Source organism: Malaya genurostris, chromosome 2 (assembly GCF_030247185.1).
Source record: "Malaya genurostris strain Urasoe2022 chromosome 2, Malgen_1.1, whole genome shotgun sequence".
Taxonomy (NCBI): domain Eukaryota; kingdom Metazoa; phylum Arthropoda; class Insecta; order Diptera; family Culicidae; genus Malaya; species Malaya genurostris.
In genome coordinates this window covers 335754961-335773086 of record NC_080571.1, presented here as the reverse complement: position 1 = coordinate 335773086, position 18126 = coordinate 335754961, and the positions used below count along the sequence as shown (strand labels likewise).

Genomic DNA, 18126 nt, shown 5'->3' with positions numbered 1-18126 from the left:
AAGTTCGAACCGACTAACCGCACTTTTTTTCGGCTGAAATTGCTCGAAGATGACTCAATGATTTTCGATTAACTCAGACTTGTTTGACTGTGACAATGTTACTCAAATTTGGAAGGATTATTGCGAGCAGTTCCGGTTGCTCCAATGCTGCCTTTTCCAATAACGAAAGTAAGGTTACACTGGCAACCGTTATACCAAGAACTTGAATATCTTTTCAAGCAGTACCACGTGTTTTTGAAAATTGGGTGTAACTTGATTCGCGTTACACATATCAATTTATAAAAAACGGAAATTGTCTGATCAGCGTCACCTGAAATTACGTCGCATCCCACAAAAAATCGCTACAGAACTCGCCACTGCGCATTTTGGTTTTACAAGATCCCGAATGGAGCGGACATAAACTCACATCAATTTTTCAAAAGATTTTCTCGAACATTAATTCAAATAAATGTATTCTTAATCCACCTAGTGGTGTGATAGCCTGTTTGCCTTTCTCTTTAGAAAGGCTATGCAAAAACGGAGTTTTCAACCGAGACCCGGAAGGCCGAATGTCATATACCATTCGATTCAGCACGACGAACTGAGCAAATGTCAGTGTTTTATGTATGTAACAAAATATGCACTTTTCTCATAGACTGAACCGATTCTCACAAACTCAGATTCAAATGGAAGGTCTTATGGTCCCATAGCCTGCTATTGAATTTCATCTCGATCCGACTTCCGGTTCCGGAGATATAGGAAAATATGTGAAAATTAAGTATGAAACGTGAACTCAATTTTCTCAAAAATAGCTTAACCGATTTTCACAAACTAAGATTCAAGCAAAAGGTTTTGAAATTATTCGAAATGTTCTAGAACATTTTATCCGGATTCGAATTCCGGTTTTGGAACTAGAGTGCGATAGGTGGGAAATTTTCTATTTCAAAAGTATTTTTTCACAAACGGTGACAAAAACAAGCACAAATCCCATAAAACTGACTGGTAAATTCTTCTAGTAAAGTAGAACCTATTTTCACAAATCTTGATTTAAATTGAAGCTCATATTATCTCAAAAGCTATTGTGGAATTTCATCCGGATCTGACGTCCAATTCCGCAATTACAGGGTGATGAGTGTCAAAGCTTTCAAACCGCCATATAAAATGACGATACGAAACCACCGAAGAAGAAAACACAACTCGCCTTTACAAACAAAGCACACAGCGAACTTCGTTCAATTTCGTACACGCGATAAAGAAAATGATAACCAACATCTAAACTGAGCCAATTACCTACTCACTTTCCTCAGACAGAGCGTGACCGATTTTCTCAAATTTAGGTTCAAATTCACAGTGCGCATACAAAGCTTTAGAATTTCATCCGAATACAACTTTCGGTTCCGGACTTACGGGGTGAATGTGTAGCGTCACTTGCGGCGAGTCCGAAAACGTGAAAAAAACTAGGCTTGACTATCCCAACCGTTAGTCATTGTTAGTGGACGGCCTATCAAACTCCGGCTGTCCTGGTTCCCGATTTCCGATTCCGAAAATTTCGAAAGTAGTGCTCAAATACTCCAAAATGAAATTCAAACTATTTTCTCAAAGATGGTTTGGCCGATTTTCATGAACTTTGGTTAAAGTAGAAGGTTTTATAATCCCAAATCTTTCGGTTCCGGAACATTCAAAGGAAACGTTTTATGGTTTCATACACTCGTTTCATACCAGAACTCGTTGTGGGTAATACTTCCAGTTTCAGAACTGTAGCGTATTCGTAGACTTTGCTAGACTACGTTCGAACAAACTTTCCTGTTTCTAATCAATGAACAGTTGTTTTTAGAACTCCACAGTAATATTTCTGATGGTATGAGTAATATAAGAATGGTACCGTAACACCACTAGGTATTCTATTAAAATAATTCCTGACACTAATTTCGGCATTTTTGCCACCAATTGATTCGGGTAGTTCATAAAAGCGTGCGTCAGTGAACAACATTTCTTTGTAGTTATACATTTGAACGTGATCAAAAATATTTATGCGGATAAAAAAAATATTTTGTCGATTACATCACTTTAACGATTATATCTACAAAACTAGACATTTTTGCCATATGATCTTCGAAATCGATCCTTTTGCCCAATTTTAGTTTCGAACGGACCTAAAATTATTGATATCGATTAGTTCATATACAAGAAATGAGTTTTGACGCGGTAATGAGTTCTGACTTTAAGTCACTTATGCTATTATACCACCGGAATCGTAAGTGACAGTCATAGAATTATAGAGAAAGGCAAAAAGGTCGTATGGCCCATAAATTGCCGTTGAGTTCTATTTGCATCCTTCAAACCTCCAAAATTTAAAATTTGAATAATCCCACAGTGAATAAGAACTGCTTTTGTTTTTGTAATATCCGTTTTCGACTCGTCAATAGAAAGCAGTTGAAATTGAATATCTAGCGCAATTCAACTTAACAAGCTTAGCGGACTGAATTCGAAACTGATGGCCTCATCATTGTATATCGGATTTTCCAGTTCAGAAGATTTGTAGTATTCCTAAGTATTCCTAAGCAAAACAGCACTACCCCTACGACACGACCAGGCACTCTGCAGAAAATTCGACTTGAAAAATGTTCGTTAATTATTTACCATCAGTTAGGGTAACAGCTCCCTATTTCATTGTGAGATACGGATTCGACAGTACTACACGAGTCATCAATGCGTCTTCATGGTTGACAGCTACACACTCTTTGAACATAACTAATGGTTTGAGTTGCGTTTACTCAAATTCATAAACTGGAACAATATGTGAAAATTTGAGTATGGATATGAGTAAAATTTACTAAAGCCATGAGTTCTCGCATTTATTCATACATTAGAGTAAGCGTTGAGTTTTCAAAAAATACTTCTAGCAGTTCAGTGCGTTTTCATTTTCGAAATATTCTTATCGAATTTAAGAATGCAAGAATACGTCGTTTTTCATTACCTTTCTAGATCTGGCTTTTGAAATCATGAATCATCAATCATAGTTGTGTTCAATAGTAATTTTGTGGTTTCAATTATGCTAAGTGAGAGATTCTACATAAGTATATAAAAATCGTTCAATTTTGACTCCAATGCGGTCAAATTGAACGGTTTTCAATTACTTTTTTGCCCTTCCTATGTAAAAGAGAGAAGAATGATTTTAATTAGGGAATCCTTTTATATAAACATTGACGAAAAAGAACTTTTTTATTTTGAGTGCAAAAAACTCAAATTTTGAGTTAAATTCACTTAAATTGTGAAAAAAAAATATTTATTCCTTATTTTGATTAAAATATACTCAAATTTTGACAGCTTCGTCCCTTACTCAAAAATGAGTAGATAGGTGGTAGCTCAAGTTCAGAGTACGTGCACTTTTTAATGAATTTGAGTGGTGTGTCACTCAATTTTGAGTTATGTTCAATGAGAGTGTAAGTCAGTGACATTATGAACATCCACCAACATTCGTCGCAGCAATCCTTGACTACGAACAAGCAACGACTGACAGCGACCTCTTTTAATCATAAGCCGCTGAAAAGGTAAGACGTAGTTCCGGGTGACCTGACAAGCGGAGTATGCCTCGAAGGTGTCAAGCTATTATCATTGCTGAAGGGGATTGGACTTGCTATTAATGTATTTGCATGCATGTTTTTGATCTAAAAAAAACGTGATCATTCCACCTAGCAGTGAGATGATACCTTTTTTTTATCAATTCGCATGTGTTTTGTGCATGAATATTCTTCGGTGTTTAAGTTTTCATTACATTATTTTAATGACCGTCGTTTTAAGCGACAATTTGAGATTGTAATCACTCATTACTCTGTAATGTCGAAACTGCAAATACAATCGAATCTAAATCTAGAAGTGTGATAATCGATTAAACATGCCATGATATGTAAGTTCCACTTTAGAGTTTACGGTAATTTAAGGTACTTCCAGAGCCGGTATTCAGGAACCAGCATAACCCAAACCGATTCGTATGGCCATATGCCGAATAAATTACAGTTTTGAGTACAACCCGATAAACCTGATTAATTTATGTGGAATAGACATTTTTATACTAATTACCCTGTATCCCCGAAACCGGAAGTTGGATCTGACTGAAGAGCAAGATGTTTAAAAGAATCTTGAAACTTTTCATTTGCATCTTAGATGATTCTTAGATTTCATTTGAATCTTAGATCGGTTCAGCCATCTACGAGAAGAATGAGTTACACAATTTTGATTTCGTTTCATATATCATCCTGTAGTTCCGGAACCAGAGGTCGGAACCAAACATAATTCAGGAACTTTGTTTGGGAGCATACGAATTTTCGTATGAATCTGAATTTGTAGAAAAAAAATTTTCAGAGAAAATTGAGTGAAATTATTTGTCACACACGCATTTGCTGATCTCGTCGAACTGATTCGAATGGTATATGGATGTTATGTTCTTCCAGCATTTATTGCTGTAAGTAGTTTAAAACAATATAATTAAAAAAAAATCTGCCATCATCTGGTTTATATATGTCATATTCGAACGATTATGTTGCCAAAAACGAGCCGTGCTAAAATCGGTCCGAGGCAAATTGTCATGAAAAAGGATGCTGTACACAGTCTTTTTGGTACTTAGAAACAATTGTATGTAACAGAATAGAAAATCGTGTTTTCCGTTGCTCCCAAGCATTGCTTTGTCATACAGCGCTCAAAACTCCTACTGCTGGAATAGGGGGAAAAGTCGTTTACACAAAAATTTCGATATCTCCGTTAAAAATGGACGGATTTTAACAATCTATGGCTTGTTGGATAGGTATTATCGTGCGGAATCTAAGTCTGAAATCATATTCTGTTTTCAAGTACAATTGTGACAGATACTGTCAAAAAACTGAAAATTTCGACATAAAACTTCGTATAACTCAAAAAGTAAACATCCGATCTCAAAACCATTCAATAGCGTTTTGGGTGACGGGGAGACCTTTCATTTGCAACTAGTTTGATGAAAATCGGCCCAGCCATCTCTGAGATCTCGACCTCTTAGTTGACAACACACATACAGACACACACACAGACATTTGCTCAGTTCGTCGAGCTGAATCGATTGGTATATGTCATTCGGCCCTCCGAGCCTCGGAAAAATTTTCGAAAGTTTGAGCGAATTCTATACCTATTTTTTATATATATAAAAAAAAGGTAAAACAATATTCAAAAGTATTTTCGTGTTGAGCCTTTTCATTTTCTCACAACAGTGGCCACGATCTTTATGTAACAGACTGTAAGACGAAAATGTTTCCTAAAATGGAAAGTGAACTAATTTTTGAATGAAAAAAGAAACGATCATTGAAGGATTTAAAAACCTTTTTTTGCGAAAGTATGACAAAAATCTCAATAAACATTTTAAAAATTATGAGATGGAATTAGGAGCTCAGATGAAATAGGGAGCCATTACCCTAGCATAATTTGAGCGATCCCTCGCTATTGATAAAAACAATTTTATCGCGCAACACTGTTGCTAGTTGCTACGAACAAGTTTCCAAGGAATCCCAAAATAAATAAACAAAAAGGTTCGCATTCGGAAGTTTGCTACAGGTGGAACAAACTAGAGAATCGGGTTCGAGTTTCTCGGTGCAGTGAAAAATCTCCAAACACTCAAATTCTAGACTCGGTCGGCAAAGGAAAAGGACGAAAATGCATCCTGTTTCCGTGAAGATTTTAGATTATTTTTATTTTTCTACAGATCAACACTGGTAACTATGGTTTTGGTGACTGTTATTCAAATTCAAAAGTTGTTGGCCCTTATTGCCAGTTTCAATATTTTTTCAAGCGATTACCAGTTACTGAGGGGTAATGAAATTTGCGATACAGTTTCAATAGACGAGTGGCAAGTCGTGTCGTCGACTGCATTGTCTTGGTGAAAAGACCTTCCAGTGTAGCTAGACACAATCTCGAGTGCAAACGAAAAATACGATTTTAAAACGGCAATAAAATCCTGCCCGCTTGCCTGCCTTATCTACTGAACTGGATCTGAGGAAGAACCAAAACACCGTACGGACATCAACCCACTGCTGGAACGGGTTTCCCTTGCTATGTAGGTACGCTCGTCTGGTATGGTGAGCAACCGTGGTAAACTGTACTGTATGTAGTGCAAACCATTAAACCGGAATGCTGACAGGTATATAGTGGACTTGTACGTTCCAGCTCATGAAACGTCTTTAAGAACACCACTCTTTCCCGAAGGAGAAAATGAACACGTTTGTAATTAATAATGTAATACTAATCAGCAGTAATTAAAACTGGCGAATAAAATGAGATGAGATGAGATGAGATGAGACGAAACTTTGAGCATCGTTAGTTACCTTCAATGACATTCCAACTCACTGAACCGATATGACGCTATGGACAACACCGCGTTTACTGCTGTGCATCCACCGAAGTACCGGAACTTATTTTTTTTCTTTTAAATTGTCACTCAACGCACTCCGTACAACAAATAGCAAAAAACACGAAATCCAATCACTATAATAAAGCGCACAGGATGAAATATCACAACACTCGCTAGCTCCGCATACGACCCTACTTTTCTTCGTAGGGGGACAACAAACGACGGAATAAGGATGGAGCAGCTCTTCGTACTGAAGTTTAATTAATTATATTGCTTTTACCATTCAACTGCGATGGTGTATCACTTCACTTCACTTAGGCGATTCATAGAAAAACTGCTTTAAATTCTGCTCACACAATCTTCAATTCAATTTCGATTTTTGCTACTTCGCTTCGTGCTGCTTACTTTTAATTATCGAAGATTGATATTTTTCGCCGTACTGTTGCTTTCGTGATCTCCCACCACTTTGCTACTACTTTGCCGCTAGCTGTCACACTTCGCTGCTCGGGAATTGATGTTTCCGCTCCACAATTATTATCGGCGAATCGACAGGTGCTCGATTACTCCTCCGCCTGATACACTTTATTACCCGAATTTTCCTACACAAAACGATATTCGATTACATCAATGTACAGTCGAAGTTCATCAACCAACAGGTACTGAAAAGAGAAAAAAAAGAAAAAATAATGTTTTAGCAACTGATAACATGAGATTTCCTCCATCACAAGAGAACCATACGAGCTAAGTAAACTGGAATCTTACATCACCTTTGGCAGCATTAAAGCTCATCGAAAACAGGTTGCAGAATCAAGTCGAAACCGAAGAAAAGAAAATGTTAATACGTGCGCGTCCCTTGGCCGCACTCGATCCCGATCACGATAAAGTTCTTCGAAACACGTGCTTCTAGACTCGGAACTCGGAGAACACCAGACCGCACTTCTATCCAACTGAACTTGAAAACAGCTAATAAGTTCAGCCTCAAATGAAAAGTGAGCGAATAGCGGGGAAAAAAATAATAGAAGAAAAATCGCAACTAAACTTAAGTCGCGCCGTTGACGCGAGAGTCATTGAGTAAACACGCTCACACTACAGGAGGTAGCACAGACATTCACAACACATATAAAATAAAATAAAATAAACACCGACTGAGCCCGCTCCGACCAATGAAACCGACCACCGGTTACATATCTGTCAATTTTTATTTCTAATTCACCAGCAACTCTTATCAAACACCAAAACTTCATCGGCCTTCATCAGCGTCCAGAAAGTTTCTCGAGATCGATCTAATCTCTTGAACGAATCGCGATTCGCGCAAGACTAATGGCATGAGTGGAAATGTAAATACCATTAGCCAGCTGAGCCACTCGAAAACCGAAATGGAAATGCTAGCACGCTTTGCCCCTCTCCATTTACCTGGGTGGTAAAATTATACACTCCAAGGCGCGCACTCGACACACAGAAGGATGCTTCCGATAATAATAACTGATAACGCAAACGGCGCGCGCACATCGGAAACCTGACCACAGACAGTGCGTAACGAGAGCACCGTGCAAGCCACAATGTTGCAAGCTACGCTCCAGTGACTGATTCGACCCCTCCTTCAAAGGGGAGCCGTCAAATTGTTCCGGAGTCAATCCGTCGCTTCATTAGCTTAGCCATTGTTTGTCTGTTAATGGTTATGCTTGAATATGTGCAGGCAAAGTTCAATTTGCTCTATAGTTTGTTTTTTTTTTCAGTACATCTCAATATAATGAATGTAGCGTAACCATACTGATCTCAGCACCTCCATCAGGTATTCCTAACAAAAATTAAGATTGGTGACATTGGTGACCGAGCAGCCGGGAAAATATGTAGAAAGCTATAAAATCGGAAAAAGAGAATTTACTTTCAACATAAAGAGAGAATTCTGTACAGCGACGGAATTATGGTTCAAACAAATAACTCAATGATTCAACTGGTTGAGGGCAATTAACGTAGCAGCTTTAATTTTAGTAGCTGTGATTTAACACCTGTGTGATACCTAATACAAGATCAATTAACACATAAATTTAACGAAAGTCTTACCAGTGTAGAACAAAATTGAAAACGCTGAAGACGCTGCATACTTAGAAAAGTTTACATCTTCAAAGATGCACATGAAAGGATGCGTCGCGATTCTCTTACATTCACAATTCAAAGCATGTAAAGATAAGTCAGATTATTAACTTCACAGTTCATTTAGCTGAAGCTTACATCGATACAAACGCAAAATTTATTTTTTAATTGTTAATAGATGTAATATTGTGTCATCAACGAAGATATTACGGCATGTTTGAATTTACGTTAAGCGTAAGTATCATTTTTTCTAAGAGTGATGGTATTTAATATTTGGTGAAACAAAAACTTACTCCAACTGAACTTCAAGAAATGTAGCTCAATATCATTTAGTAGAAAAATCATGACTTCCTGACATATGACATATGCGTAGTGTTAGGGTGAAGCCAGAGAAAAAGGCGGGTGGGTAATGTCAGAGACATAACTGGATGTCGTGAATACGAAAACAACTGACATGTTCCTTAACACTTCCGAATATCAATTGTATGAATTATGCACGCATTCCCCTTTTTCACATTTTTCGCAAAAACAAAGAAAGCTTCACTTGATCTCGATTACTGTGAATTTCACACAGCGAAAAGTGCACAAATCTAAGCAAACTATTCTTGATTTGCAGTAAACTGAGGATATTTCACTACGATTTGCGAACAACAAATCCTAATAGTTCTTTAGAAAACTTTTAGAGCCATTAGAACGGCTGATATTGTGCAATGCTCTCCACCGTTGTTTTTTTCCCACTGCTAATGACTGGCAGCTGTGACGTAATCGCTCTTGTCGAAAGCGTGCAGACGACACAAAACACATCTGCTCGCAGTGGCGATTGAATCCAAACTGATTGAATTTTTGTTAAGAGATTTCCTTTTATGTGATTTCGTTTGTAGCTTTTTCACTAATGGGCGGTCCTAACGGCTATAAAAATAGCCGCATACAGAATTTTATTGTCGATTATTTCATTTCGGATTTGCATAATTTATTGAAAGAAATTATCAATATGCTGTAGGGATTCGGTTCTAGCATTCACAAGGACCAAATTGAGGAACTCAATTTGGTCCGTCGCCGCTGGTTGATCCACGGTTCCCCTTTTATACGCATTCAGTTGAAGATATGTGCCTGACTACCTCAAAATGGTCGTCCTTGCGCGAAAAACCCAAGCGAAAGTAAGGTGTTTTCCGCGTTGTTTTCAAATTTTAAGAAAACTTAATTTTTGAGTTGTTTCTGGTTATCGCACACTGTTCAAAATATTATCCTGAATTCCTGATCATATTTTTGATGAAATGGTGAAAGAATTATGTTGTTACCATTAATACAAGTCGAGATATTCACGATTAAGTTCTGCCCATTCTTCCATATGGCTAATTTTGAAAAGGCGCCCCATAGTAAAGTAAGTCGTATTCACGACAAAAGCGATACGCAACGCGAAGCAAAGCGATGCGTAACTTGACAGATCGTGGGTATGTCAGAGTGAGTGCGATGCGATCGGTCAGCAGTCGCTTCGCAAAGCATCGAGTTCACTCTGACATACTTGTCATTTTTCTGCTGAGCTTGAGTGGACGGAGCTCTGCTGCGCGACTCCTAGCGATCTGTCAAGTTCCGCATCGCTTCGCTTCGCGTCGCTTGTCGCTTTCTCTCTGGCTTCACCCTTAGGGTGCAGCCAGAGTGGGCGCGACACGCGACGCGAAGCGATGCGATGCGATCATTAAAGTTCTGTATTTCGTTCATTTGTTTACAGCAAAAAATTAACATGTATTTCAGAGTAAGCATGAGGCGTTGCGTAGTGACAAGCGATTTTCGGTGCGACAAACAACGAAACAGCACGTGCACAGTTTTTCATGCGATTAACGAGCGACCAAAGGTTTCTTTAATTATTTTTCGTTATTGCGGAAGAAGATAATTTTATAGATATCAAAGCTCTAATCGGAGCAGTTTCATCGGAATGCGCAAGTGTTGGAAAAAGATTTCGAAAACATTAAAAATGACTGGCATGTGCAATCAATGAAACTGCAATGAGTTTTGAGAATATTTCGAGTTATCTCGATGACAATTTCAATTTTTATTAATTCAACAGGCATTTTACGCCATCAAACATATCCACAAAACTCTTCGATGAATATAAAGTCTTCTGTACATTACAATGACAACGACATGATTGATACCGTCGAGAAGGGTTATTTGAAATGACATCTAGTCGGATTGAAAAATTTGAACTAGCCAAGTTGCGCTTCTATTCCACCTCTTAGCAAGAAAGTGGAAGAGAAATCCGAATAGAATAACCAATCGGCACTACTTCTGGAAATAGAACTTCGAAAGTTGAAACTACTGGATTCAGTCAAGATGATTTCGTTTCATTTGGTTAGAATTTTCTTTTCAATAAATAGAAATATAATTAAATTATACACGGAACGACCGAAATCAGCATTTTCGCGAAAAAATTAGTTGATTTGCTGATTTTAGTTAGTTATTTTTTGAGACAACTAAAAAAATCTTACTTTTGCTGATTTAGATTTTTTATTCTCATTCCCTTAATAATAATAAAATATTTGTTGAAATGACTATTTTTTTTAGTTGAATTCACAAATTAAACGTACTGTCATTTCTTAGCTAAGGCACACTTCATATCCAGTCAACTAATTTTTTAGTTGAATTAAAGAAATATAATGTTGTTTTCAACCAATATGAATGGTTGAATTGGCTTCTGCAATCTGCAGCTATATGGCGCCCTGTCACCGAAACGGTAACACCTTAATGACTACTAGCCACTAGATGGCACACTACTGCCGAAAAAAATTCAGACGCGGTTGTCTTTTCTATATTGGCAGGTATAAATACGATGTTGTGTTGGAGAAAAAGACATAAACGAAACGTAAACATCTTTTTAATTTTTTTTCTTCTAAATCACTGTTTTCTTCATTCTCACTATAAACTTTGAGCACTCGGAAAACAAAAACCGAATACAAATAGTACACCTGACGGCGCAGCTCGGAAGGTTTGAAGATACAAAAAAACTTCTTCACAATTAGAGTGAAACATTCGAAATTCACTTCACTGTTCCGCGTAAAAACATTATTACGCACAATCGCTTCAAGTGCGCACAAATTCTGAATAAATACACTTTCCACTAACAGTTTACGTCATTTTTACATATCGGTTTAGAAAATTATATAGGGATATATCGTAACACATGCGAAAAACATCTAAACAATTTGCGAGCAGTTTCAACAAGACTGTCCCTTTTAGCTTTTTAATGGATTGTTTTGCTTTGACACTGCTGTCCTTCAGTAATGACGGTGATAGATAAATAGAATCAAAGTTTCTGATTTTAATAACGAAATTAGTTGTCAATAAGAAGTTCGTGTTGGATTGAATATTGCTGGTTTGTGTCCAGAATATTCGCCAACTAAACACATTCTCTAAAAATAAGAGTTTTTTTCAGCACAGTAAACTCTAAATTTCAACTAATTTTATAGTTATTTTGGAAATTTTGTTGTTAAAATCAACTAATTCAAAAACAGTAATACGAATTAGGCGCAGAGCTAATTTCGGTCGTTCCGTGTATTATTTTGTTACACGGAAAGAAATCCGTTACTTATGTCATGATTATAAAATCATGAAGCCAATAATTTTTTGCCTTTCCCATATAGAAAGGTTATGCAATCACTGCGAAAACCGACTTTTGAACCAAGGCCCGGAGGGACGAGTGTCCTATACCATTCGACTCAGTTCGTCGAGTACGCAAAATGTCTGTGTGTGTATGTGTGTGTGTATGTGTGTGTGTGTATGTGCGTATGTGTGTATGTAAAGTTTTTTGCATTACCTTTTCTCGGAGATGGCTGAACCAATTTTCACAAACTCAGATTCAAATGAAAGATCTCGTGATCCCATACAAAATTCCTGAATATTATTCACATCCGACTTTTAAGAATCGAAGAAAAAAATGTTGAAGAATACCACAGTATTATATATGATAGTATGATTGATATGAGAAAGGCATCATTACACCACTAGGTGGATTAAAACAGGTTTTTCTCATGAAACCATGAGCAAAAAGTCTTCTCCCATGAACATTAATCATGGTCCGAAAATGCGTTACTTGAGGAATGTATTTTTGTCAAAGCTCGTAACTCCAATTTTCTACCCGGATATCACTTTAAACCCTCTTCCTCAAATCATGTGACGGATTGCTTAATGTACGATTCAGACGATCCGGCTTCTTCCGTCACCGTCACCGGAACGTCAGCCTCCATAAAAATTAGTCAAATGAGTTTTCCCTTAGTGCATTCACACGATCCAGCAGAGATCCGGAACGTCAACGTCCGTCAACGGCAAGCTCCGTCAACATTATCGCACACATGCACGATTCATATGATTACGGTATTGAGCTGACGTTTGTTATGTATGTATTCGGTGTCAAGATCCCACTCTTGAACGAAATATACCACATACAAGTAATTAAACTTATCAATAGATTATCAAAGTACGTTACGTTGTTGAGTGGAACTGATTGTATTGTTTTTTCCTCTTTCTAGTTAATTTTGAAAGTTATTTATTCGATTAAAAGGTAGGAAAACAACAGATCGATTGGCTTCAAAAGCTCCCAGATTTTGTATTAGTGGAATAAAATTGTGCGAAACTAAGTTCTTCAAATTCAACATGTAAGAAAATGACATGACGGACACGGATAGGAAACCGGATCGTGTGAATTAGAATGACGGTGACGGACGTTGACGTTCCGGTGACGGTGACGGAAGAAGCCGGACCGTCTGAATCGTACCTAATAGATTAAGGCAAAAATCAGACATCGAAAAACAAGAAGTACTGAAAATGTTTACATAAAGCTAATGAACGAAAATTTACATTATTAGAGACTAAACACGTTACATTTTGTATGAATATATCTTAATGTATTCTAACATATTTTATGTGACTGTTGTTAGAATAATATTCCGAGAGCTGGCGTAAACCGAAAAATAAATTCGACTATGAATTTGGAACCATCTAACGAAAATAAGAAAAAAATATTTTTCAACCACTTTGAAAAATTTGTTTCATAGATGTAACAACACAAGCTGTATTGATTCACCTAAATATTTTAAATAAGACGGTTTTGCAAATGATGTTTCGAAGAAAAAAAAAGCAAAATCATTCCGCGGTATTTGCAAGAATTCGACATAGAGTTTGTATTTGTGAGGGTTGATTCACTCGTGTTTTTTCTTGCAGTTCGTTTGAGTGATTAAATTCTGAAACATAAAAATCAAAACTGAAGCAATAAACGCAAGTGAACACGTTATTTTAGGCGTCGTCGTGGTCGTGCTTTTCACTGTTTGGCTTTTCGAGCGTATATCATTTGAGACATTAATTAAAATCGCCCAAAAAATTCGTTCATCACACCATTCCATTTAATTCATATTTAAAATTTTCATATTTTGAAACATAACACCTGAATTTATGTTACAAAGATTACCATCGTAGCAAAAACACGCCTGAATCATCGTCAAATGCGTTACGCTTAAATTTCAGCAAAATTAGTCCAAATGGATCATGATCCGAGAACTTTTAATCATGGTGTATTATCATAACATGAAATATACTCTTTTCCCCAAATCATGACTCGTTTTGCTCATTTCTAGAATCGGAATTATGCCCGTGTACTACTGTCACTTTGACACTCGCTACTATCTCTCATTGGAGAACTTTCGCGTTACGCATCGCGTCGCGTGTCGCGCCCACTCTGACTTCACACAGAGAAAGCGACGCGAAACTTGACAGATCGCACGGAGTCGCGCGGTAGAGCTCCGTCCATTCAAGTTCAGAAGAAAATTGTATTTGTATTTGTTGCTCACACATAAATCGGATCAAATACTTTTCAACTGATTAAGAAAACCAGTTTTAATCCACCTAGTGGTGTAATAATGCCTTTCTCATATCAATCATACTATCATATATAATACTGTGGTATTCATGAAAATAATTTTTTTCGATTCTTAAAAGAATAACCGAAATCGGTTTGTTTGACCGTCTACTGATAAAAACTATCAATTGGAAAAGATTTGAGGTCGATTTAGAAATTTTTCTAAGGTTTTACCCCATTTTAAGTGATGGTATACAATTTTTAACACACTTTACCCTATATTTCCGGATCCGGAAGTCGGATCCGCATGAAATTCAGGAATTACGTATGGGACCACAGGACCTTTCATTTGAACCTAAGTTTATGAAAATCGGCTCAGCCATCTCCGAGAAAATTTAGTGCAAAAAAACGTTACATACACACAGACATTTTGCGTACTCGACGAATTGAGTCGAATGGTATCTGACACTCGGCCCTCCGGGCCTCGGTTTAAAAGTCGGTTTTCACAGTGATTGTATAACCTTTCTATATGAGAAAGGCAAAAAAGGTCGAAACCTTTGCAATGCAATAGAAGTTTTTAAAAATCGTTTGTGAAATACTGGAATTATAGCGAAATGAAAGAAAAGACGGAATTTAGACATATCTAGGGACTTGTTTTAGAAACAATTTTATATTGGATATTTTCTTTGCGTTGTTGGATAGAAAAATTTATCAAACTCAAATATTTTTATAGAAAATTCTTTGCAATAGATTTTGAAATCAAATCCAAAAATTCAATCAAAATGAAAATGTACCATTTATTTTAGTTTAGACAGATTTCAATTCTGGGGTAGAAATCTACCCCAAAGAGCGTTTACGTATAGAAAAAGTCACGAGAGCGTTCTAGGATTAAATTTCGTTTTGCCCGAAGACAAGATGAAACAACTCGATAGTCACACGACCAAACAGCCAATGACAGTTTCTCTTTGTTTACTTTTTCTTTCACGATTTATTGGATTGATTTCGCAAAACTTTCAAGGTAAAACCACAAACTTTCAATTTATATTAAAAACTTTCAATGAATTACAGTAAGAGAAGAAACTTTTTTTTCTTTGTTGTGTCACTAACGTGACAGGCTAAGGCCAGTGTTGGCTCATCTTGCCCGTGTATTGTTAGATTATTCATTTATTTTATGTTTTAATTCCGATTGTGGTTTTATTCACATGTATTGTTCATTCTTATATGTTATATTTCGATTGTAGTTTAAATTTCGATTCTTTTATTTATTTTCGGTTGTAATGTATTTTACAGTGACTCCCGATGATAGTTTCGTGGCGTCGCAACACTGATTCACTCTAGAATGCAAAAAATCGCGAAAAATACACAAAATTTCATCGCACTATTGCGAAACAACATTTTCACACGTTAGGAGCTCCACCGGAAGTCAAGTAAACATTTGAAGTTAGGCCCTTTGGTCATGGAGACTACCGAACAGGCTTCTTATTTATGTTTTTCGTTTGTTTGATGGTCTTTGTCGAAATATTGATACGAAATACATTTTTCTTTGCGTTGTTTTTAACGAAAACATTGATACTCATTGTGTAACATTTCGAAGGAAAAAATTAAAATTACTGATTATCTTTCACAAGCACAAACTAGTAATCGTTTTTCAAATGCACACTTTCTCTTTTTGCATGCAACGATGAAATACTGCATAGGAAAGTTATTACCAAAATGTAAACGTTTTGTGAGCAATTTTCTTCCGTGCAGTGACGGCTGTGCTGTGACACCGTTAAGATGTTATAGGTGGTTAGTAAAAGTAAACGTAATTGGAATCCGAGAGCGAAGGCATGCTGGCAGTATAGCTCAAAGCTATGCCTTCTACTTCTTGGTGATCCATTTTTACATCATTTACAACTAAAATTAAATCAGCATGCACTAATTTCGTTATTTTGTCTGAAAATGGCATCAGATCTAGGAATGATAGAAGTGTAAAGGACAGGGAGTGTGGAAATGCCAACTTCCTACGGTTAACAATGTGCGGACATTGAGCAAACGCTGCACTGGAACCTATCAGATTTGGTTCAACAGGTGAAGATTTATGAATTCGTATTGTGTGAGGGTAGTCCAATGAATCAATTGTTAACAATAAAATGTAGCCATACATAATTAAAAATATTCGTCATGCTTGTAATTTTTTAGTTTATTCAAATATATAAGATGCGAAAAAAATTAGAACAGTACTATTTTAGCTAAGAACTTTTTCAATGTACTAAAGCTATAAAATCACTTTATAAATTGTGTTATTATTATCTATTGAAGGCAACAGATACCAGTTTACATAATCCACTTCACATCACGTTTAAAGTGCACTATCTTTGGATTTTGATTATCATCACATATGCTCAAAGTAGTCTTGGCTCACCTTTGCTCTTGCGACAAATTCACAATGACAAATCCGTACTTCTGTTGTTTGTACGACAGTAAATGCCAACCACAGGAACAATTGCTTCAGATTATTTCTACTGTTATTGATCTACGTACACGGATTTATTTACATTCCATTCACTCCGTACGATGAAACTACGCAAGCTAGTCGTAATCCAGGAGCAGCTGATCGGCAAAATGTAAGCAAAGAATCGCCTGAAGGTATGGCAAAATGTCAACAAAACACTCTGTCCACCTCACGATTGCATTAGAGTGGCGCTAATCCTGCAGTGAGCATTGGAGGAAGCTTTCAAAAATACCGATTTATCAAACCGAGGGTTGGAGTCTACGATAAAATGAAATGAGAGTGGATTTGGCTTCCCGGGAATATTCAGCTTGTCAATGTATATGAGCAAGAAAATTGCGATTTATACAGACAATCGATTATAAAATTTAGATTGATTTGACTTAATGTGAAAGAGATGCAAAGGTGAGGGGTGAGGGAGGCATTCGCCCCGGGCGCAAGGGATCCTTCAGGTTTCTTTTTGCCCATCAAATCGATCCCTCTAAAGATGGAATTGAGGAAACTTTTATTGTTTTTGCTCACTGAACCAACGATGCAGGCTACAAATCTAGTTTTGCCCCAGGTGCAAATTTTCCTAGGTACGTCTGGAATGGAAACTATTCCGATTGTTTGTTTTTGTTACTATATACTGACAAAAGTCAATTATTTAACAAAAATCTCCAATATGTCAAGAATTATTTTCAGTACGCGAAGGCAATATCGAAATTAATTAAAAATTTGCTATACGTTAGAAACAACTAGCTCACTACTGCCACCTACTCGACTATTTGCCTCGATCTTTCAAAACGTTCCACCACGTTCCGGAGAGATAGCAAAGTTCTTCTCCCTATTATAGAAATATTCCAACTATAACGATTTGAACACTTCTTACACGATTTCCATAAATCTAAGACATTTTTTTCCATGTCGTTTAAATCACACGTAAATTCAATCAAAATAAAACAAAAATAAACTAGTGATTTCAACCAAAAGCAAAACAAAAATCTAGCGTGAAGTGTTTGTAACACCCAAAATAGTGTCTCATGTGAAAGCGGTACCCAAGGTAGTGTCGTTCGCGGTGACATCTGCAATTATTCGCCACACCGAATGAGCGAATTTGACGCTCAGTTCATATGCAAGCCTGTATATCAGTTTTCTGTAGCAAAAATATAACATCGATTTAAAGTGAAATCTAACAGAATGCAGCCGTAGAGAACAGACATCAACAAGTACAAACTTTCAGTTCGGGTTTACATCTCATCCAAGTCAGTCGATAAAACAAAACCGCTTACGTTGGGGATAGAAGAATCCAAGTACAGTATTGTGTAGTGAACAATAGACCTCGAAAATGAGTGAACCAAACGAACA

The 18126-nt window shown here is 36.8% G+C and overlaps 1 protein-coding gene across 3 annotated transcripts in view; it reads right to left on the bottom strand.

Moving 5' to 3' along the window:
• LOC131431694 (ankyrin repeat domain-containing protein 29) overlaps positions 1-16927 on the bottom strand; it is a 504283-nt gene extending 487356 nt beyond the window's left edge. Inside the window, exons 1-2 of one of the 3 annotated variants that reach the window (XM_058597553.1) lie at positions 16693-16927; positions 6324-7008 (exon numbers count right to left, since the gene is read on the bottom strand). In XM_058597553.1, the coding sequence (XP_058453536.1) occupies positions 6324-6335 (12 nt within the window). In that variant the 5' untranslated portion in view covers positions 6336-7008; positions 16693-16927. Of the gene's footprint in view, positions 1-6323; positions 7009-7111; positions 7347-16692 lie in introns of those variants that run through there. The other 2 variants (XM_058597555.1, XM_058597554.1) reach the window with 2 other exon arrangements.
• Between the last annotated feature and the right edge of the window lie 1199 nt (positions 16928-18126).